We start from the raw sequence: 25,098 nt of genomic DNA on the forward strand, positions 1-25,098 counted from the left end.
AGCGTATGCACCAATGATCTTGACTGGTGATTCTAAGCTCTGTGATTGACAGCTACTTTTGTGTGGATGGGTCCTTAAAAAAAATGACTTCACTAGTGCACACCATGTACAATATATGTTGATTTAATTTTTTTTCAAATCATATATACAATCACACACACATGGAAACATTCCTTTCACAAATATGGGAATGTTTGAAAGTACACAAATATAAGTTTTAAAAAATGCAACTAATTCACAAGTATATAATGCCGATTATTATATATCTATATATACAAATATATCAATATATACATGATTTTCAAGGTGATTGCATACAAGGCTTATCTCACATAAAATGAAACAATTCGTAATGTCTGTGCAAGAACACCCTTAACACCACACTTTCGCTCAATGAATGCATGCCCTTAGCAGCATGCACAAGTGAATTGTGTAAGGGCATTTCTGCGTCGATGTGGTGCGTGAAAATGTTTTGCTAAGGGCGTTCTTGCACCGACCCAAGGAAATGCGAAAGACAAAGTTCATCAAGCTTAACTTAATTCGAGGAATAAACATATCAATCAAGGAAATTTTTAAATACACACCAAATTCATACATATATATATATATATATATATATATTCATACATATTTGTATACATATATTTTTTTCTTCAAGTCATCGGTCAACTGCATGATTGACAAGTATTCATAATGAATCATTTTTTTTCATGTGTACAAAGTATAAGCATAAAGAAGGCATGCAAACTAAATGAGTGTCAAATTAGTTGTAGCTATATGAGCTTAAAAAAAAAGCACAAAAGTTCAATATTACAGAAAATTTAAGAGGATAATTGATTATAATCACAATTTTTTAGTCAGTGAGGGCAGCTTCCTTTTGCTTTTCATTAATGCCAATGGTTCTATCAATACAAATATTATACAGAAATGCCCATGGAATTCATAACCTGTAAACATATTCAGTCTCAAACATTTGGCTGATTTTGAAGTGATATTGGTCATTCGTTGAAAAACATGTATAAGCACTTCTCATTCAAAATACAGCCTCAGTCAACATGGTCAGGTCTTGGTAGGATAAATACTAACCTCCATAACCAATTTGAATTCATGCCAAACTTTGAATTGAAACTGAATTTGTTCAGGTGGGTGTTTCATAAAGCTGTTCGTAAGTTAAGAGCGACTTTAAGAACGACTGGTGATCCTTTCTTATGCGCTAAATAATCACCAACGTATAATGGTGAACATCATTTACCACAAGAAAGGATCACCAGTCGTTCTTAAAGTCGCTCTTAACTTACGAACAACTTTATGAAACGGGCCCCAGGGATGGAATACATTTTACTTTACAATTTAAAAATTTAGACGTATCAAAAGACCAGGGGCCCATTTCATAGAGAGTTGCAAACTGTTGTAACTTTGCCATTATGGCAAATACCATGGCAACAGGGCTCAGCAGCCGATCAAACTCAAGGTTGCCATCATGGTAGGTGCCATAATGGCAAAGTTACAACAGTTGCAACTCTTTATAAAACGGGCCCCAAGTGCCTAAGGATTTCATCATACTGGCTTTTTTTTCATGCTTGCAAGACACTTTCTCGAAATAACAAAATAGCCATAGAACTCTCGACTCACAGAAGGTATTAAAAAACTACATCTCTAAAACACAAATGTCAGTCAATCATTGCTTTCACAAGTGCCAATATGAAAGCCAATCCTCCTGTGTACATGACATTTCAATAAAAAAATGCTTTAAAAGTAATCCTTATATCTTTGGTTTGAAAGTTGCTTTTTAGCTGGTTGACACTGATCTTATATTGAGGTGTATATCATTCCATGGTGATTACATGATACTGCAAACAGATGAGTTGGTCTCTCCTTCTGTATGTGACAGGGGTTTAACAGGTGAAAGTAAAGAATTTTGCAAAGAAAGAGACGAGGGTAAAAGAAAGAAAGAAAGAAAGACAGAGAAAGAAAGATAGACAATGAGAGATAGGGATGGGGAAAGAGAGAAAATATAAGAGAATGAAAGTGTGGGAAGATGGGTGTGGAAAGATGAGAGAAAGTCAAAATTAATACATGTATCATTACTTTTACTAATCAAAGTCAATTGATTTCATGTTGTTTATGAACAAGATAAAGTTCTCAACAAATTCCATTGAAAAAAGAACATTACTGAAAAAGTAAAAAAACAAAGAAATAGGTAATAAATACTATAAGAAACCATAAAATCCATAGGATATTATACAAAATCTTTCCGAACCACATCTGATCAGAATCTTACAAAAAGTCTGCAGCATGTTTAATATTAGATTTTTTTCAAAGAATTATTACTTTTCAATTACTGTACAGGTATGTAATTTATGCCGTGGATAATGTGCATGCCGATTCTCATCATTTTGCCTGTTTAAACTTTAATGGCTAAGATGTGAGGCGACCCCCCCCCCTTCCATACTCCCCAGTCTTGCTAGATGTCAAAATAACCCAGTATTTTTAGAAAACAAAATTTGTAAAAATAATTTAAAGTGTGTATTCTAAATGAAAGGATTATTGTATACGCAAGTATGAGGTTCGTATATCTGTTCACAAATATCAATCTGGAAGGCCACACCGAAGAATACTTCAACTACATCACAAATAATATTTGTAAAACACAAATAATTTTTCCAAAAGTATCAATAATAATAATAATCTTATATACCGCAAATTCGCAAATTGCCTCTAAGCGGTTAAGAGAAAGGAAATATGAAGTATAAAGGAAATAGAAATACTTTGCAAAACAAAATGTATCAAAACTAATATTACAATTTACAACTAGTTCTCATCTGATCATGAATAAAGAAATACCATCAAATTGGCCAATAAACATATGATATGATCTATTTAAGATGTAAAAAGATGAGTTTTAAGCATAACTTTAAATTCAAACACAGTTAGCATTGCGAATTTGCAGGGGGAGATTGTTCCAAAGAAATGAAGCTGCATAAGAGAAAGAACGCTGACCGTATTGTTTGTAAGAAGTATGAGATCGAGAAAGAAGAGATTGCAAGAAAGAAAAGTGATTGTACTTACTTGGCGCTGGATGGCCAGCATTATTGCTTGATCCACCACCCTGGTCTTTAGGTATCCTTGCAATGACCTTGTCGGCTATCTGATTATTAGATGCTATCATTAACTGTTTGATCAGCTCAACCTGGATGCGCTCCTTGCCGTGACGCTCGGCGACCTCCAACATCTTCTTCATCTGATTCTGTTAAACATAAATAGATGCCAGTTGTGGTAACAATCTCAAAATGAGTTCGAACAGAATCCATCAAATTTCACAATTTCACAAAGCTAGGCTTATGTTAATGTAACAGATCTAGATCTACGGTGATATACTACAATACTACGAACAGAAGCACCCCAAACATTGGAATGTAAGTCTATATCTAACAGGAAAGGGAGAAATTCTTTGTATACATGAAGCACAATATTCAGAGGGGAAAGGGGCAAAAGGGGACAACTGCCCCCATTATTTTTTTAAAGTGATATTACAATAAAGAAATGTGAAGAAACAAGGGGAAGGGGAGAAGAAAAAAAGAGTAGAGGAGTATTCACAATTAATTCACCAATGGGTTACCTAGCCCCATCCCAAAATCTAATATACCCTGGCCCCTACCGCGATCTAGGTCACATAATACCAAGGCACCTTGACAAATGTCTGCGGTATGTTTTTCAGCAGGAATCCCTCTATAAGGATGCTAGGAGTCCTCCGATTGCAGCTTTCCTGCAGTCCCCTTGTTTTGTCTGACGCGACTGTGATGATTTTTAATGAAAAACTGCTTGCAGGATTCCTGTTGGGACGGTGTGACTCTGACTCTTGACAGGGTGCCTTACTTGAGTGGGTCCCACAAGAAAGGAAACAGGGATTTCTGGTTATTGTTTTCCAGCTAAGGCAATCAATATCATGGTAATTTATTTACATTATCATAAAAATCAGCTTTTCTTCTTTATTTTGATACCTAATCTGAAATGAATAGTTAACAAATAGATGAGCAACAAGAGTTTGAAGTTTCAATGTCAAAATTCAGTGGTGCTGAAAAATTGGTAGGGGTTCATTAATAATGCGACTATCTTGCGAAAGAAAAGGACGGCTCCTGGGCATATCTGTTGTATTCTTTATGTTTCTTCCGTTAATCTCTAAATGATATGATTTGTGTGCAAATTCCTTCTCACACATCTCAGTATATACTGTTTTCCCTCTACAAAATGATAACAATTCACGGGGTATTTGGTCTTGAATTAAAGAAGACATTTCATTCTTACTATAAATGTAAAATATATGATTGAAAAATATTTACTGACTGTGATACATGTATTTATTTTTAAAGATGTGTCTGGTTTTTTTTTTATGGGACTCATTGTACAATGAATATCTTCTTTTGATATTAGAAAATAGAAGATAGATAATACAACCTTACCATTTTCATGTCCATGCGTTCTTGCTTCTTCTTGTAGATGGCCATTTGGAAATGATGCGCTACCTTGTTGGTATCAAGAGCCTGAAATTAAAAGAGGAGGCAGAAATGACTTATCAAAATTGTTCAAATTCAGCTGAACATGTACGGGATACTTACAAAACAAAATTCAATAGAGAAAGGTCAATCTCTTTTGAAATTTGGTATAACCCTCCCTTCATATTTTGTGAAAGTTGTGTGAACTTGGTTGAAAGGTTTCAAGAGCAAAATCTGAATCTGAATCTTCTGACGAACATATTTGATGATTCTTTTTCCACCACAAAAACAGTCAAGACACAACATCACAAGATACATGGACACAGAGGTATGCTGAAATGCATATTAGCAACTAATGACTTTTAATGCTTGGCTAGGTTTGCACATAAGTGCAATTACTTTCTAATTTTAAAATGACATTTATAAAATTTCCTGTGTTATGCTTCTGTATTTTTTAATTTGTTCAAAACAACTGCAACTGGATGCAGGATGGACTCTCCTGTTTTGCCACTTTAAAACATTTGCAAATTGAAATGCACAGCAACCTTGTGGTCAGTGATGATTTTTAAATTGTGCAAAATAGCAAGTTAGTAAAAACACATTTTATTGCATAAAGAAACCATCTTAAGCTGTTATAAGGGCTTTAAGCAAACTGTGCAGCACCACATTTAAACAATTTTAAAATTCAGACCCTTCTTAAGGCATTTATCAATAATTTCCCTAAGCAAAGACTGGTGAGAAAAAACATGGCACTAATGGTTAAAAATAATGAAAATAAGGTTGCAATCTTTGAAATATTCTTTCATACCGTTAATTCTTCATGATTTACGTCAGATAGCTTTACATACCAAAGAGTTAACTTTGTTTTCCTTATATGAAGTGAGCTTTCAAAACTGCTGCAAGTAGAATTGGGGGACCTTGAAGATTTTAGTTCACTTAATTTGCCTGCCCTATTTTGGGGGATTTGCAATGCTCAGGGGAATCATGACTTTGTTTCTATAAATATCTTCCTTATTTTAAAGATTTATTTTTCCTTTTTTCTTTATCTTGCCAAAAATAAAGATGATGATGATTATGACGATGATGATGGTGATAATGATGAAGATCATAATGATGATAATGGTGGTGGTGATGACGAAGATGATGGTAATGGTGATGATCATGATTGTAATGTTGATGATGATAATGACCAATGATGATAATGATATTAATAATAAAAAGAAAATTAATGAATATTTAATAGAAATAATAATAACAATAATAAAAGAGTTCAATGTTGCAGAAGTGATATACACATCTAATAAAAACATGTCCAAATGTCATGAAAAGAAATTTGAACACAAAAAATCAAGCATTTGTGAACACATATAGAGAAGAAAATAGTCGTGAGTGAATCGCTCAACGCTGGTAGCAGGCAGTTCCATGAAAAATTATAAAATAAATTTATATTTGAACATGACAAGAAAATCTGATCATGCCATTTTGAGATAAAACAACTCCATGTACATGTATAGAAAATACAAGCAAATAAGGAGATTAGTTGCCCATGCAATGCAACGGCAGAGGTTTGTCCTATATATCCAATTAGGCTTATACCATTCACAATATCCAACCCACACAATAACATATTAAGGCACCACGCACACTATGCAATTTGTTGTGATCCGAATTTGACATGATCATTCCAACCGATAAAATCTTAGCTTTCAGAATAGTGGTAGGAATACTGAAATCGCAATTCAGTCCAGTTCGAGTCTCCCTGTAGGAATGAAAACAAATTCAATTTCAAATCGTAATGACGTCATCATCGGCTGTCACTTGAAGCCGATTTGGACTTTACTCCGACCACAGAGCTTGCCACACAGCAAAATTATGATTTTATAATTTCAAACATTATGCTGAACTTCAAATGAAATAATTTAACTGCTTGGAACTTTCACATTTGATTTTTTGTGAAACTTATTTTAAAAATTGTGTCGCATCGGATTGCATAGTGTGCGCTGGGCTATAGAATCATAGTGAAAGTGCTGCTGTGGTAGGATGTTTTAATATCAAACTTACGCTTCCTCCTTCTCCAGACTGAAGCACCATAAAAAATATAATAAAGTGGCCACAAAATTAATCAGCGCTAACTTCTCATACATGTACTTATACTAGTTAAGGCATGCTCTAAAACCTCACAACTGTAACAATTACACACACAGAGACGTTTATGGTATGGGTAGTTTAAAATGAAAGGTGTTATAGTGGATGGGTTGTATGAATTGTTTTACTTAAAAACTTTAAAAAAGTATCCAATATTTAATAATTAATAACACATAACACATATTCCTTTCAAAAGTGAGACAATTCTGGTTGTCACTACAGACATATTTTCACTATAGATAAGTGGCCACTAAGACAGGTTTGACTATATTACATCTCCCTTTTTTTAAAATAACGATGCCAGAAAAAAAAGGAGAGAATTTCTAAAAAATTTGATAGATTTACCGTCTCCATGTTGGCGACAGAAGCCGAGCTGGATCCCTTGGCAAGCGTCTCCGACATCATGATCTGGGCCGTGTTGAGGTTCTTGGCCCTGGTTGATGTCTTCGGCTCCTGTCGACCCCATATCGCCATCGTCAACATCCCATTCTGAAGGTAGTCCACGAGCTGGGACGTGGCTACCTGGAAGTTGTAGAACTTGCGGAAGGCAAAGTCCGATGATCCGGTGCTGTCTTTGCAGGCCGTCTTGTTCTCCTCACTCTCCAGATACATCTTGTAGGCGCAATATATGTCCTGTAGGTATAGAAAAATAATGTATTCATTAATCAATCAATAGTTTACTTCTCTTCTAAATACATGAAGTAGGGAAATAGATGGTGGTAGCATGGGTGTGAGTGGTCACAAATAAAAAGATCTGAAAAAAGCTGAAGAGTGTTGAAAAAGTCTGAAATAGAAAGAGCTCCCATACTATTTGTACAGAGGAAGGCCAAAAATAAGCTGAAATTAAGCTGAAAATCAAAACAAAAAAATCTGAAATCAGATAAAAATCTGAACTCTCACACCCCTGGGTGGTAGGAAACAGAATTGAATAGCTAAAGTTGTACCAACTGGTCCTTGAAACAGTTCATGTGATTAACTTCATTCAAGAAGTAAAATTTAACTTAACATTAGGTTATTACTAGGGCCGAGTCAGAAAGAGTTTTTCTAAAACCAAATGGTTAGTTAACAAACTAGATGTAGATGAACAAGGATTAGACCATGTGGGATGAGAAGAAAAGGAAAGCAGACAAAGTGAAAGTAGACCATTATCAAAATTACCAATGGCGTTTATACCTTAAATCTGTTTGGAACACCGGTCACCGTCTTAATCTTGATGACAAAGTTTACACATCGACCAATCAGATCCTTGGGGTCATCAACAAAGACGTCATCAGCCTCGGTGAGTTCTTTACCCTTTACGTCACATGGTACGATCTCTACATCCAGCAAACCTTGCTGCTTGCCACGGTAATCACTGATTTCAAGAGATTCTTTTGTCTCGATCTGAAATAAAAATAATTCACGTTGGACTAGACACATTACTGTATTCCATTAAAAGAGAATTTTGAATATCTATGCACTATATATTCTATCCATGTGCTGAAGCACAAGATATGGCCATTCAAATAGGGGTGTTGCAAGAAAATATTTGCGAACAATTGCAAATATTCTGTTGCAATTTTACAACAGATAGATCAATGTTAGCTGTAGCAAATTAGCCTATATGAATGAAAATTTAATCTTATAATTTTGACACATTTTAAGAGTAGTATCATCTTTCACTCATTTTCCTTTCCTTTTCCTTTTTTTTTGCATCCTATGCTTTTTTTCTGTACATATAGAGGGTAAATTATATACATGTAGTTAATTTGACCTAAGTAAAATTTTTTGGGACCAAAAAAACCTGTTCAACTTAGGAGAAAGTTGGTTTAGAAGAGGTTTAAAGCACATGTTTTGCTAAATCTGGTCTAGAAAATTACTTTGACTTGAGCAAATATTTGACTTTTCGTAGGTTGGTTTGTGCAAGTTTACCTGTACATGAATAATGTAATGTAGACACGTACCACAAGCTTATTTGAAAAAAAAGGAGATTACTTTAATCTTCTTAATCATAATCTTACTCACCATGTATGCTATACTTTGAAGATAAACATTGACCACCCCAATCTGGACATTGGTGTTCAATGGTTCTGTGAATGGATCCTTCTCCTGTGCAACACACACAAAAAAGAAAAAGAAAATGAACACCTTATCCACAAAACATCAATTATTTCATATAGCATGAAAATGAACCCCAATCAACCTTGGACCTTGATACCCTACAAACTAAGATCATCATGATTACTTCTTCATGTATACATGGATAAAGTTTGAAGTTAATCCGTCAAAATCTTGTTAGCAAAGTAGCCAACCTGAAGAAGAAAATTTCAGTATTTTGAAAGCTAAAAATCAGTATTTTGGAGAGGAGATCAGTTGTTTTCAAAGAAATCCCATAGGACAACACATAAAACCGCAACTTTAGAAATTCAATATTTTGCATAAGATCATCAGTATCTTTATTTTTCACTACTACATGTAAATACTGAAAATCAGTACTAGTTGGCAAATCGGTGTTAGCTATCAAGGGAATGAAAACTGGACGGACCGAAGCCCACAATGCCACGATTGATGAATGAGGGGGTCAAGGGTCAACTTACATCGGGAAGTTGCCAGTCAGATCCCTCAGCAAAGTTCTGATACATCTCCTGCATGAGGTACTTGCGTCTGACGAACTTGTCTCTGGACCAGACGTACTCCAGCTCATTCTGCAGGTTACGGAGCTTCACACAGACCTAGCAGAAAACGATATAGGGTGATTTATTACATATGTACAGCAAGCAAAAACATTTTTTTTTCGTTTTTGAGTGCTACTTTGCACAACTGCCTAAATCTGCAACATCAGACAAGCTTTAGCATTACAATGAATGGGGATTTCCACAGCTCCATTTTGGGGTTGAAATCGAGAAAAGCCCCCATGAAATTTTTTCTCTGATGTACAGAATCTAACAGGAGTGAGTACATCCCTCATAGGTATGTTGATTAATAAGCATAACTTAAAGGGAGGTCAGTTAGTTTTACTTACTGGACATGACAAGAAGCCTCATACGCACTGTACAAAATTAAACCTAAAAAAGTCTGAAATAGGAAGGTTATGAGATGGCGTGTATATGCTGATTGTATCATTAAGATAGTCAATTAGATGGCAGGAACACGATCTCCAGAAATCTGCAACATTGGACGAGCGTTGACATTGCGGTGAATGGGGATTTTCCGGGGCTGGGAGTCATTTACCAGGGCTCTTTTGATCATTTTGGGGGCAAAATTGCCACGAGCCCCAGTCTATTTTTTCCCTCATAGACACATAAATAGATTTTAAACTGAATGTGTTGTAATAGAGGTAACCAGTGGAGCTCTTGTAGTAGGGGTGGGGTACGAGTTTGGGATCCAAAGCCCAAAATTCACTGTCACATTGGGTATTTACCTCGGTGCGGCCATGAGATAATCCTCTAGCCTTAGGTGACATGACAACAATTTCAAACTTGACCTTCCTATCGAGTTCTTCACTGATTGCATTAGCCTCCTCAACCATGGGAATCATCTCTACAAGTTCCTCTTGAAGAAGTAAATCCTCTGGAAAGAAATAGAAAGGAAATTTATTGTAAGCAATGTATTTTCGAAATTATTTATTTGTAAAATGTTTGAAAACAAATATCACATAAGCTCAATCAAGAGAGCTTAGAAATTTTTGTTATCATCACCCTCATCATCATCATCATCATCATCATCATCACGACCACCACCACCATCATCATCGTCATCATGATCATCACCATCATCATTCTCATCATCACCATCTTCACCATCATCATCATGATCATCATGATCATCATCATATCATGATTCAAACTCATCAGCGATTAGTGAAGTAATACAAATGGTAATTCCTTACATCATGATGAACATATTTATAAATTGAGAAAATAGACATGCATGCAAGCAAACTTGCAGAATTTAAACTTCAATAAGTCAAATATTTGCCTCAATCAAAGATATTTTTGAAAGCAGATTATAAAATAAGCTGGTTATATAACTCCTTTCCATTGAATTTCTCCCAAGTTCAACAAATTTCAGTGGTCCAAATAGATTTTACTTGTGCAAAGTTACCTTTATCTCCCAATTTTTAATATTCATTTATTGATGTATTAATTTATTTTTCATTTATTTATTTTATTATTATTATTGTTTTTTTTTTGTTTTTTTTTTTTGGGGGGGGCATGTCAAATGTAGTCATAATTCATTACAACATGATGAATATACTGTATATTAAATCAATAATTTGAGAGGATATTCATACATACCCCCAGTAAGGACATGTCAAATATAATTATAATTCATTAAATCATAACAAATATAATAAATTAATAAACTTAGAAGACAGGCATGCATACCTCCTGATTTCTTTGAGGACATGTCAAAGCCATTCTTCTCTGCGATCTCTTGCTGAGCCTGTTCATACGTCACCACCGTGTATGTTTTAGGGCTAGCCTTCTGCAATGCAGGATGTTGGAATACATACAGATGATTGGATCCAAACATCACTCTGAATATATAAAGAAAAAAGGACAAAAAAATGAATGTATTTTGAAGATGATATATTAATTTGATACAAACATATGAAATGAGAATTTCACTTCCAGCAACTTTTTTTCTTCTTCAAATGCTACCACACAGTTACAAAATTACAAACCATTGTGCTTTCAGTGATTATTTACGTGGCGGTTATAGGCTCTGACCCAGCTATATCGGTTGACTGCCATATCCAATTTTGAAATAAATTCCATGAAAATATCCAAATGGGAATTCATAACATATGCCACTCAGGTAGTCTAGAAGAAAATATTTTTCATTTGTAGCAATTAATAAGGCATTCTTGAATTGACTTAAAATATCATGACTTCCAATAGGATCAGCAAAAGAAGTTGTAAAACAACAGCTATTAAAGCGTAAGAGTAACAAGTTTATACTTAAAAGTGAGTCTCTTTGATTCGATTCAGCAAAGATGAAATATATGATCTACATATTCAGTATAGCTTTAACATTGATTGAATATCCAATACCAGCTCAAAAATAAATGAACACCTTACCTATCATTATGATCAAGTTCCATCTTGGACGTAATGGGGTCACCATTCACAAGAAGTTTCGCCATCGGACTGACCTTCTCGATGAAGACTTTACCTCCTTCATTTGTGATGACAGCGTGCTCCTTTTGAATACTGTGATAAAGAGAAATTGAAGACAAATTAAAGCGAGTGAACCAACCAACACCACATGGTCTCTAATTGACTGCGTTTTGTATAAAGCAAATCTTGAAAAATACCTATTTAAATAGTCATTGGTAATACAGAGAATAAAATTAGGCTAAGAATTTATTTGTATAGGGAAACTAAAATGTGTTGAGGGGGGAAGTAACCGTTTTGCTACATGGTAACATAATTATTATGGAAGTATGAATGTATTGAGTAGTGAAATAGTATGGCATCATTCAAATGGGTCTACAATATAAGACTACACAGTTCAGAATGTTGCATTAGGGGTTAGAATTCTAGCCAGATTTGAGTAGTTGAGGATGTGGGGTGGTGCAATACTACGCTGCTGCTTTAAATTTAGGATCCATAGATGCAAACAGGGTGAAATCCACTTACCTCAGTCCATTGAGTACAACTTGAGGTTTATTTTCTGCCTTATCACTGCCAATGTTGTAACTGCCAGGAGCGAGGATGTGCACGATCATGCCAGAGAGGGCGGGGTCCACGTTAAGATTGAAAAGATGAGGGGTGTTCTTACGTGCTTCTTTCTTGGCTCGCTCGGAATCATCACCTACATTTGCAGCCTAAAAATCCAAAATAGATTTCATATTCTGATCATACTCATTACTTCATGGAATATACTCCACCTTCTTGAATAACCACCTGTATATTAGAAGGACCACCTGTCCATAAAGACAAAAGGTGGTTTCCCTTGAAAGTAATTTCTCTTTTATGGGCCATTTTTTGTGATTCTCTTTATCAATTAAACTAAATTTATTTACATTCTCAATAAAAACAGGAATAAACATATTAACATTATTTGCAATGGTAGGAATTACGTGTATAATTAAAAAGATAAAATTGTACTGCAAGTATCGAAACCATTATAGTGCCTTCCCCCCCCCCCACAAAAATATAATAAAATGGGCAAATCATGACATATTCTAAATTGGCAACACCACATCATACATGAAATATGATTAGAAAAGGAAAACAATGCATTGAAGAAATTGATACGATTTCCAAAGCATGACGTAGAGCCGTTGCTAAAATAAAAGCCCTTTAAATTGGGCAAATTATTACAAACTCTAATTTGGCAACACAAGATCATACATAAAATATGATTTAAAATAAAAATATGCATTGAATTTTTTATTTCCAAAGCAGGATGTAGTGCCATTGCTGAAATAAAAGCCGTTTAAATAGGGCAAATTATTACATATTCTAAATTGGCAACACCTTGACAGAAGAAAAAACTTCTTTTTTACACACCTGTGCTAGTCTTAGTTTCTCTTCCCATGTCTTCTTCATCTCTTCCATCTCCTTCTCATTATCGGAGAGTCGAGCGGCCATCTCCTCCTCCATTTCTTTCTTCAAACGCTCCTTTTCTGTGAGAGAAATTTACAAAATTATTGTCATTTATTATCATCACGACCAGTGAACAAAATCACAAATTTCCTCAGCGCTATAGAAATCCAGGTGAATGTTTCATAAAGCTGCTTGTGAGTTAAGGGGGACTTTACCAGTGACTGGTGATCCTTTTCTTGTAATAGGTGATAAACACTATTTATTTTCTTGATGTTGATTAAGCTCTTAACAAAGGATCACCAGTCGTTTGTAAAGTTGCTCATAACTTCTGAACAGCTTTAAGAAACTCTTAGCAGTTATTAGTATTATTATCTTCATCCTGATCATCATGTAAGGGAAAGTTCATATTGATGTAAAATTTGTTTTAATTAAAGTTTAAAAACAAAGTTAAACACATCACTGAAGGTTCGGTGAAAATATGTCAAAAAATAAGAGTTATTTATTTTAAAAACTTTTATTTATGCCATAATATGCGAGCAGCTCTCCCATATGTCAACTTCCCTTACAAGCCATTTTCTCTAAAAAATTGAAGGCATTCCCTGTACATTTAAAATATCATCAGATATGTTATTTCCTACCTGCTTATATAAGAAAAATATTCTGTTACAATCATGAATAATTAAAAATGTGAATAAAAAAAAGAAAAGAAATGTAACATGACATATGGGGCAGCTGCTCGCAAATGATGTCATAAACTTTAAATTTCTGGGTGGTGTTTCACAAATAGTTCAGTGTGACTTGGAGTCATGCTTAAACGCCTACACGTAAGTTATTTAACACGTAATCTTATTGATGGATAAGCAGTAGAGCGCGTTCCGTGCACATGATCTGACCAATGATGTGATGCGTTATACATGTGTACCACAAGCAATTGAAATTCAACTGCAATTCGAATGGGGTGTTGCAAGAAATTTGCGATCGATTGCAAGTCTATTTTAGGTTCCAAAATCGATTGAAAGCCGTGCATTTCATTGCATATTTGCAATTGATTGGTGGTCAGTTTCTTGCATCAACAAGTATAAATTGATTCGCTTTAGTTAAAATTGATCCATCACTCGTAAATCTGCATATAAAATTTGCAATTGATCGCAAATATTTTCTTGCAACCCCCCCTTAGTCACTTAAATATTCTTGAAATACCACCCTCCCCCCTGGAGTTGAGATTTGAAGATTATGAAGATAGATATTATCAATCTTAATCTTTTAAATCAAATATCTCTCTCTTTTGATTCTAGGATGGATAGCATGAGCCTAATGAACAGCATGAATTAAATATGAAAGTCATTTTTCCATAAACAGCTCCTCCCCTAAAAAGAACCAACAAACAAACAAACAAACACACATTCAAACCCGGGAAATGGTCATCTTAATATCATACTTCAAAATAATGTGTGAATTGACACAGCAATAAACAAACACTCCAAAATCCATATTTTGTCATGAAGATTCCAAAATCTTTGAAGGATTAGGAATGAGGGGAATGAAGAAACTCAAAAGAGCATCTTTAAAGACAAATACTCCGTTAAAACAAGGCAAGGGGGTAAAACTAGAGAACTAACAAAGAAAAGATATTAATGACTATTGCCATCACAATATGGACAATGTAAAAAACAGAAGTCTCCCTATATAGCAAACATCATTTTATAAGCCAATTAATATCATAGAGTGGCTCTGTCGATTTTTTTATATAAAAACCTAAAATATACCCCAAGTTAAAAGGGTTAAAAAAAAAACTCTTTCCACATACTGTATTCATTCTTATTTTAATGAGCATCAATGATAACATAACCCCTGGAGATCAACAATAAAACAAATGACAGTACGTACGAATAATGCATTAAAAGATATAAGAGTTATAATAAAACACCGAGATTGAGGTGGAATGGAAATGAAAGGGGGAAAGGGGATTGAAGGCAGCACAAATGTGAAAGGCTAAAGACCAAGAATTGAGAAAGTGTTGCAAACAACATTTCTTTCATTTGTTAGTGTAGCATTGTCCTTGACATATTCATACAATAAAAATTATATGAATTACCTGCTTCTATTTCTGTGAAATAAGGTACATTCATGCAGAAATGGGAATTAGAATAAAAAGAAACATTAAAAATCATGATACTGATATAAAAACAGTTTGATGTAATAAAGAGAAAATAATTTCATGAGAATAGAAATGAATATTGTGTCTGAAAGAATGAATATATAAGTTAATTTGACCTTTTTTTCTTTTGTTGTGGTGTTATTTCATTTACATCCCAAAAGGCAGAATTTATCATTTGAAGCAAAGAAAAAGAAAAAAAAATCAACAAGTATTATCCTAAATATGCAAATACATGTAAATAAGGAGAAAAATTGTTGCACTGTCAATCCTCATTGAACAAGTTTTAAAACAAATTATTAGATTATTATTGCTATGACAGGCAGCCATCTAAAGTCCTTGTTAAGCAGATCTTTTGAATAGTTCATCCTATAAACAGTTTTACATAATTTCTACTCTATTGTATACTATTAATGTAAGTGTCACAAAGAAAAATATCTCAACTTTGTTGAATAAAGCTACACGGAGATGAAAAATAGAGTACTCAAATACATTCTAATGATACAACAAAAAGGGGGAAAAATCATACACACGTACCAACTATCTACTTTTTTTTACTAATTTACGGAAATTGTGTATGATACCTTCTTCTGTCATTCCAGCGGTTTCTTGATCACTAGGGGCGACGGCCACTATGCCTCCTTTCTTCATTGCTTCTAACAGCCGAGCATTCTCCTCTTTCAATTCCCTGATCAGCTTTTCTGTTGGATCTTCATTCACTATAGCAACGGTCTTGATTTGCTTGGCACGGTCAGCTGATGGTCAAAGGTCATGGAGCAAAAGATTACAACTTGGTTTTATTATGCAATCAGTGTCCGTACAGTACAAAGAAAAGTGACATTCAAACTAGGGCTGAGTCAAACAGAAAATTTACTAAGGCACAGATTATCAAAACAAATCCCTTTATTTGCTTTGATTCAGAATATCGGGGGTGTCGTGGTCTAGTGGTCATGTCCCTCATCTTCCAATCCGAGGGACATGGGTTTGATTCCTAGCCATGGCATGTTTTTTCCTTCAGCAAGAAATTTACCCACATTGTGCTGCACTCAACCCAGGTGTGGTGAATGGGTAACCGGTAGGAAAAAAAATCCTCATAATCCTCGAGTGTCTAGGTAGCCGAGCTACAGCTGGGAGAACAGTTTTCGGAACTTAACTGGCTACCCTGGGTAAATATACTGTTATTTTATATTATTACTATTATTATCTACAAGAAATCCAGAAATGAGCGTAAATTCATAAATTATCATCAGGAGGCAAAATGACCTGTGACATGGAGTTGAAAAGCAGCCTACTCACCATATCTCAATGTGGAGAGTGTTTCATCATAGTTGATATCTGCAGGACTGAGGGCAGCAACCATAATTGTCTTGCTGTTACCGCCGAGGGCATTCTTCAGCAGCTTCGTCAGTGCGGAATCACGGAATGGAACTACATATTGAAACAAGGATACAAGAAATAGATGAACTGCAAGAACCAAACACAAGAAGACATTATAATGTGGCCCATTTTCCGTCTTGATTAGTTCAATTTTGGATTTTGTTTGAGAAAAGTAATGGGAAGTCAAGCAGGAAAAAAAAATTACATTGGAGCTCGAGACAATTTCGCCACTGATATGCTCAAACGAGCCAACGTTACAGACGCATATCTAGGATATGCGTCTGTAACGTTGGCGAAGAACAATAAGAAACAAGATGGCGGCGCAAAAATCGTGCTAGTTTCCCCTGTCTTTTCATATTTTTCTCGTTTTTTTAATGAATTCTTGTTTAAATCAATATCGTAGAAATGTCGGAAATGAAGTTGTATTTCATTTATATGATTTAGGGCTAGATCTTTTAGAAGGAAAGTAGAAATTTCGGGGGCATAAGTTTCATTTTTCTTGCGGTACACGCACACGAATGGGACGCAATCCCTGGCTCTGTGGAGAATAAGCATACGTTAGTAAATGATTTTTACTCTCTAGGAGCCTCCTGGCTACTCGCGAGGGAGTGCAGCGTCCTGGTGGGCGTTTCATAAAGCTGTTCGTAAGTTAAAAGCGACTTTAAGAACGACTGGTGATCCTTTCTTGTGGTAAATGGTATATTCATTGGCGATGGTTTAGCGCACAAGAAAGGATCACCAATCGCTCTTAAAGTCGCTCTTAACTTACAAACAGCTTTATGAAACGGCCCCCAGATCTCATAGGGGTGTGTATGAGGGGGGATGGGGTTCCCGTGTTGTAGAAAATCTTGAACTTTTTAATAGGCATTAAAGTCAGAGGGGCACTACCTTTCATGAGAAATTTGACACCATATGCATATAACTTACACATGGTTGAAACATGGTCGAACCATGGTCGATCACGATTTATTACTAGCAGACGTTATGTTATACCCTTAGAAGATGGCCTTATGGTAAATTCCCGGGCCCGACACTGTTGCCTGAAGCTAATGAGGCTTTGCCGCTGGTACACCAAGTTTGCTTTCCCCAAAAGATGTCTCTGTTACAGGTATTTCCAATGCTTTTTACAAAGTCTACGGTCAGCAGATAAAAATCCATTCCCCATGAAATCCGATGCCCAACTGACTTTAAAATTCAGGTTTCAATGCATTTTGGAATAACATTTTGAGGATATAGTACAGTTACCTGCTCTGCCTCATTCGCTACATATTATTAAAAAAAAAAACCTCCTGAGGGATAACTCACCTTTCACATTTTTGCCCTTTGATTTGTCTGCGAGAGCTGATATGACGTTACCAAGCGATGATAAAGATTGGTTAATAGCGGCTCCTTCCTTCAATCTATCACCGGTAGCTCCTGTGGACTCTGCTCTCTCACTGACGGTTAAGAGTGCAAAGAGGGGAAAGTAAGGAACTATCCATTAATTACAGTGGCAACCGGTCATATGGCTGAGGGATGGTCTGGTAGGAAATGTTAACTATAGTAGCAAAAGGGAGATGAATACAACCCTTTCCCCGAGGGACACACTTTGAAGACAATCTGGTCACATACAAATTCAAAGTTTATTCATTATTACTTCTAATTATGAACTTGTTATGTAAAATGCAACAGTATAGCAAATAAGGACTACATGATATGACAGTAATATCAAAATACCATGCCATCAAAACTTCAATGAGTAGACAATATTGATTGATCAATATATCGAACCTGATAATATTGTAAACAATTGACATATCAGTTTGTGTCTGAGATCTGCAATGAAATGCTTTAGAACACAGACTCTGTCAGGAAAAAGAAAGGCTATATTCAACCTCTAGGCAGGAAATATGTGTTTAAAACAAGGAATTGTGAGACAAAGTCTCTTACCTTCCAGCCAAATCCACAAGATTGGCAATAGAAGTCTTAGCCATCTCCTGGCCCGCATCATTGATGGTCTTCTGTGTGAAGATGATGCTCATGATGGTATGGGCTCGACTGCTTGTAGCATTCATCTGGGTCGCAGCGACGGTTCGGTTGCGAACTCCTTCGTCCATACGGGCTTGGATCTCGGCATAGCTCTGCACAGGTGTCTGGCGAAGTTGCTCAACTGAAAAATATTGATAAAGGTACATTTGCATCAATATCTCCAAAAGTTTCAATAACAATTTAATTTCTAAGTTAAAACAAATTGCGATATGAGAAAAAAAGATGAAAAGGTGAATAAAAACAAGAAATCTTTCTTGAAACTGACAGTTGTATCTAAAGTATATTGCTACTGGAAACACAAAAAAATTAAAATGGCGACATTTCTGCTCTTACCCCTGCATTGGATACGAGAAGGGGGAAATTTCATCTCCAGAGTCAGAGGTTGAGAGGCCTGCAATTGTAGCATTTCTACTATTCACTCCATTGTCAAACCAAAATTATTCTTCTCCATGTGTTTTTCTTTTGACCACCCTGTACTCACCATAGAATCCCTTCTTGGGATGCTCTCTGATCTTCAGACCGCCCTTCTTGTTGGATGCAGGATTGAGTAGATCACGGACCTGCTCGTTGTAGATCTCTAACATGCTGTAGGATACCTCATACTCAGCCTTCGCACCTTCCGACTTCTTCTGGTCTATCTCTTGGAAGATTCTATCACAGAAGATGGGTACAATACCTAGACAAGAGACAGATTTGACATTCTTTACTTTCCAATAACCTTATCTTTTGATTGCTATATCCTTAGAGCTGTTCCAAGTAAATGGATACTGTAATTTCTGTTAAATTCAATGACGCTACAGGTTTAAACATTACTGGTTCCATGGTTTGTTTTCTTTTTCAGATTGAAAAAAATCAAATTTACTTATATATTTACACAATATATATTCTCTACTGCTTCACACATCCAGACTGAGATTAGGTTATGTCCATATATATATGCAGATTGCTCCCTTTCTATATATTTAATTGATTTTATATTCTGGCCTATATTTTTATAACTGAGTCACTTAACTGTCTGTTTGCGATACCTTTCTTATTACAGGGCCTACAACTATTAAACTGATGTGACATTTATATTATATTTTATTTAGTCATGATTGCAAAGAGTATAGTGAACAGTCAAGTTAATATGCAGTTAGTATAAAGTATCCTCTGTTATTATCATCATTATTATTACTGTATGGATACGACAAATCCCTAAAATCTGAATTCTCTGAGATGTCAAAAAATGTATTCTTACACAGAAAAGAAATTGAAGTCTTACATTGCTTTGCTTTAAAATACGACATTACAATGGATAAATGTGTTTTGTTTACCTTTATTTTCTCCATATCCTACCATGGAGTAGGATTTGCCTGATCCCGTCTGCCCATAGGCAAAGAGACAAGAGTTGTAACCTTGCCAAGCATTGGCCAAAACACCTTTACCAAGATCTTCAAACACTCGTTTCTGCAAACACAAAAGAGAGAAAAAAATTGTATTACAAAACGAAGTCAATAGAAATGAAAGATTAAAATAAGTTTAAAAAATCCACATTTACTTCAAAACTTGATTAAAAATATCTTCTTTCGCATGACAGAGATGTTGCAAGGTGTGTAAAAAGGAGAGGGAGAGGGGAAATTATTAAATTGCAGAAGATGAGTAAAGCCAATAATAACTGGGGGTGGACCTGATACAAATTACTTGAAATATAATGAATTCAATACTTATTATTGGTTTTGTTTACCTATATTTTGCACTTGCATTTTTCTTTATCAACACCATCCTGTTATTCCCCTTATTGCAGGACTGGATGCAGATTTTTTTTATAAGAGGGGGCAGGTGGGTTACCCTATATAGGTAAAATGTCTGAAAAAATAATACAGAAGGGATAGAGAGAAAAGCACCCAAGCTGATTTCAAGGATGTATTTTCTATGCCAAATTCATAATTGATGGATTTGGTGCAAAATTTTATTTTTCCTTAATTCTATATTTATTTTTTACAAACTGACTGGCTTGACTCAGACCTGATACAACTATCAATACTGCTGTACTTTGGCAAAAGGAGGCAAGTTACAAAGTATCATTTCTTGTAAATGAGCAATGAGTGTTCGTCTTTTACACAGGCGTCAATGCAATTTAACAGCATATTTTCTTCAATATCTTTCCATAGAACGACCATTTCTTCCCCAAATTTTGCCTGAACATGTAACATACAAAGGGTATTTCAGAAACAACAATAACTCAAATTTGACTGATGTGTCACTTGCTTCCTTTTGCCAAAGTTGGGAAGAATACTGGAACTCCTTCAACATCGCAAGTATAATTACTCCCTCTCGATTCACAGCAAATAATTTACCTGATCACAGTATTTGCTGTTGGATGGTTCCAGATAGCCATCATCGGTAGCCGGTGCTTTGTACCCATCATGTGACCAATAGCTGTAATCAAAGTTGAACTTGCGGGGCTCCTCCTTGGGGTCTTCAGGATTGGTGATGGTGGTCGTATTCCCACTCATGTCGATGATGAGCTTGGCATTGCGAGCCTTCTCTCTGGAGTTGTGCACCGGAATTAAGGTCAACTTTACAGAAATACTGGAGCATACATATATACTTTATTTCTTTTCAGTAAAAAGTTGAATTGGAAATATCATCATTAGGCCTTGACATTTTTCATACTATAAAAAAAAATGTTAATTGGAAATATCATCAGAAGGCCTTGAAATTGTTTGTTCTTTGAAGCTTTAATGTTACTACAGGTACCATGCAAGTCAGGTCAAAACGTTATCAGTATGGATATTATATTTATAAGGACATATCGTGGTGCCTTTCTGGAGAAACTGCACCAATGATAACATATGGATTAATATATGTTTAATGGTGGTGCATGCTGGCTGGCAGATTATTTTATTCTTTTACAAGTATCAAGTTTGTCAAATACAGCTTCTTGTTTCCAGTTTTACCCTTCCCATTTTACCAATGCCATTTTTTGTCTGCAATTTTTGCCTGGCACCATCAATCATATTCATATACCCTCATCCCATCCCTCGCCAGTAGGCTATGAAGAAGATGAAATTATACTTGGATGCAGGTTATGAGGAGGAGAGATTTTGCAGATTTTGGAAGCTGTCAAGCAAAACTGCATGTTTACTATTTGATGAGGAGTTTATTCCATTCAGGGACAGATGTTGGGCAAAGGCATATTTGTCAATATTGCCTCTTGGACGGTACATGTATGTCTGAAAGCACTTGTTGTGATTTTTCCTGGAGACAGTCCAGCTTAAGGAAAATAATTTGTCTTGGGGTATTGCAGCAAGGTCATTCACTATCCGGTACACCCTGCTAAGTCTGCTTACAGTGCGTCTTATAGACAGGCTAGGTCAAGACTATAGACCAGAAATTATTGAATTCTGTGAATGATGAAATTAAATAATTAAATTCAGGGGGTGGGGGTCTCATGTCCGGACAGTCTCTAAGCAAACAAATATATCATCCTTTGCTCTTCATTTCTAAATCTTAGTATCATCCATCAAATAGCACAAATAATTAGTCTACAGTGAAACCTTGAATAATACCTTGGATGTTAGACTGATAAATCCGATGTTTCGGATGAGTTTATCAACATTTTCTGATTTTTTTTGTCCTCCTCCTACACAGATGGATAATGGCCATTGGGCTCGTAATGGTGGAGCAAACAACTGCCGCGTAACTACAGGGTCCATGGAGAAAGGGTGCATTTTTGCACCCTCCTCGATCACTCCTAAATTTTGCTTTTTTGACAAGGGAAAAAGGAAGAAATATTAAAGATAAATTTATATCAAATACAATTAGCTTATCACCTTTCTGAAAAATATGCTGGAAAATCGTGAATTTTGATGACAAACAGATCGGGATCAGCCAGGTTCTTCTTCGATCGCCGGTGTCAGCTACAGCTGAGCGTAAGGACGCGCCAGCAGATTGGCTTGCACGTTCGTATTAAGCTGTGTATCTTTGGCTGTAGCTGACGGCGATCGAAAAAGAACCTGGCTGATCCTGATCTGTTTGTCATCAAAATTCACTATTTTACGGCATATTTTTCGGAAAGGTGGTAAGCTGAATGTATTTAATGTAAATTTATCTCTATTACTTCTTCCCTTTTACCCCGTCAAAAAGCAAAATTTTAGGAGTAAACAAGGAGGGTGCGCCATAGACGCTGCATGTAGTTAAGTAGTCTGCTCTACTATTACGAGCCTAGGGACAGTGATTTTCCGCGATCGTGGAAAACGGACGTAATTCACGGAAAGGGCCTTTTGAAACGGAAAGTGGTATTTCAAACGGAAAATCACGGAAAACGTATTTTTCCTCAAAATCTACAGAACAGCAACAGAAATTACTCCAAAATCTCAACAAAATATGAATATCAAATGGCCACAAAACCCCAGAAAACACGATCTCACTTCGCTACAATCATAACAATTCACACATCGTGACTGCACTCGATATCATCACACTCGATCGTACCCCGTACCCGTACCCGGCCGGGCGCCGGGTTGGGCTTCACATGCACACATCGTTTGAACAACACGGTCGTGTGTTGCTGCCCTCTACCTTCGAAGATGTAACAGCATGATATCGAGGTCTTAAAATCCAAAATGGCGGATAGACGAAAGTCGTTGACTGCTGATAACGATGTCCAAAAAAACCCAAAATTATAAATGAAATTTAATTTAACCGTAAAATAATGCTAATAATGTGAAAGGTGAGGATGTATTCATGTTAAATGTGTTTGTCAAAATAGTTTGTGCACCCGCATAGATCCGATTAGAATGGATTCTATTTCGTTGTTGGAACAGTGGCAGATACAAATTTTGACCAGCGCGAGTGTTGTGATATTGCTATTCAATGGGTAAACGGAATTGTCAAAGTTTTTTTGTACACAAAGTCTATGGGGAAACGGAATTTCCCTTTTCTGACATGCTGAAACGGAATTTAAGATTTCTGAAAAGCAAAAGGCAATTTTATGAAACGGAAAATCACTGTCCCTACGAGCCCAATGGCCGTCATCGGTCAATTGAGGGAGGGGATGCCACAGAGCCAGACAAAGTCTCAGCAGAGCATACCCCTAACAGATATAGACCTATTTATCGGTCTACTTGGATGTAGACCTCTAGTCTAGGCATTTAATGTTAAATTTTAATTTAATGACTCAGTCATTGTCATGACTTCTCATGAAGTAAAATTTTTTGTATCATGACATTCATTGTCTTTTGTTTTTATTTAGGCCTATTTCATATCCTAGTCTCCACACACAGTAAACACTTGGTTTTGAAAACTCAAAGTTAAAGAACTGCTAAAGTGAGGCCTAGCCAATGTGACTTTTCAGTCTTGAGACGACTTGCATTTGCATGCATTGGCCAATGTTGCAGGAGTCGAATGTCTGACTCTGAGTCTGAGCAAACAAGCTGTCTCATGCACCAGCTGGACAGACAAAAAAAAAAGGTAGAAAAGGCCTTTATATAGTAGATCAAGGCACACATAACATATCTAGACCTGCAATTAAAAATGTAAGACCGAGGCCAAGGGTCTACTTTTATTTTTTACTTTTTTTGCCCAAGGCCAAGCTGTCAAAGCTCACAGCACAGACAGTCACAGAGGCATAGCCATAGCCATCGACATGCGACACAGACAAAAGTCACACGGGCAGCTCAGGCGTAGGACAGCCACCATTTCTCGCTACCAAATTATGAAAAAGGATATGAATGGTCGACATCGCACCGCTACTTTGACACTTTCTGCCATCTCGACCTCTTTTAAAGGTCCCAAATTAGTTGAACAGGTCCTTAAAGTCTTACAAATGAAGTATCCTCAATATTCTTTGCTTGTAACACGGTCAAAATATGAGTTTTCCACTTCAGAAAAAGAGCTTATTGCGTAGCGGAACTCACGTCCATTTTCCTATCGATTTTTCATGGTTGACTAGTTGTTTACATTGATCGCTATAGAGACCCATGCACAGACTGGCCCCGATGCGAGATCTCCATTGTCAACTCGCTCTCAGTTTGGGCTGTTGGGAACAACATGCATTTTCCAGAGCAGAGACTGCCCAATGAGCTGTCACTTTCTAAGGCAATGTTTACATAAAGGATGATGCCCTTAAATTGCCTCTTTCCATTAGCGAACTCGTTTATAAGATATTATAATTATGTTGATGGGAAAGATGAGAGGACAGGGAGAGAAAAGATGAAGAAATTAAGAAATATATATATATATATCTCTTAATTTTATCTCATCACATATATATATGTGATGAGATGAGGGTCAACTCTATTAATGAGTAGGAAACCATTCTTAGCTTTAAATAGCTTTCGTCTTTATGAAGACTTTGTCAGAAGCAGTTTCCTGCGTC

General features: G+C 35.9%; 1 protein-coding gene across 8 annotated transcripts; it reads right to left on the bottom strand.

Annotated features, from left to right (window-relative positions):
• Positions 1 to 627: 627 nt before the first annotated feature.
• On the bottom strand, positions 628 to 24,692 carry LOC129257430 (kinesin-like protein KIF28P). 8 transcript variants are annotated; one of them, XR_010293043.1, is made up of 22 exons: positions 24,450 to 24,671; positions 21,074 to 21,274; positions 20,051 to 20,183; positions 19,216 to 19,410; positions 18,636 to 18,855; positions 18,012 to 18,142; positions 16,626 to 16,757; positions 15,914 to 16,084; positions 13,139 to 13,254; positions 12,263 to 12,450; positions 11,702 to 11,833; positions 11,006 to 11,157; positions 10,039 to 10,187; positions 9,215 to 9,349; positions 8,643 to 8,726; positions 7,812 to 8,021; positions 6,984 to 7,271; positions 6,555 to 6,572; positions 4,461 to 4,541; positions 3,070 to 3,247; positions 1,509 to 1,878; positions 655 to 1,405 (listed from the first exon to the last, which is right to left on the bottom strand). XR_010293043.1 is itself a non-coding variant. In XM_064096838.1 (21 exons), exons 1-21 carry the CDS (start codon positions 24,489 to 24,491, stop codon positions 1,841 to 1,843), a joined length of 2,994 nt encoding a protein of 997 aa, XP_063952908.1. In that variant the 5' UTR covers positions 24,492 to 24,670; the 3' UTR covers positions 655 to 1,840. The 8 variants fall into 8 exon arrangements, 3 of the variants coding, with proteins under 3 accessions (XP_063952911.1, XP_063952908.1, XP_063952909.1); XR_010293044.1 differs by having other exon boundaries at positions 655 to 1,192; positions 1,306 to 1,878; positions 24,450 to 24,670; XR_010293045.1 differs by lacking the exon at positions 6,555 to 6,572 and having other exon boundaries at positions 655 to 1,192; positions 1,306 to 1,878; positions 24,450 to 24,692.
• Positions 24,693 to 25,098: the final 406 nt, after the last annotated feature.

The sequence above is a fragment of the Lytechinus pictus genome, chromosome 3 (genome assembly GCF_037042905.1).
Source record: "Lytechinus pictus isolate F3 Inbred chromosome 3, Lp3.0, whole genome shotgun sequence".
Lineage (NCBI taxonomy): Eukaryota > Metazoa > Echinodermata > Echinoidea > Temnopleuroida > Toxopneustidae > Lytechinus > Lytechinus pictus.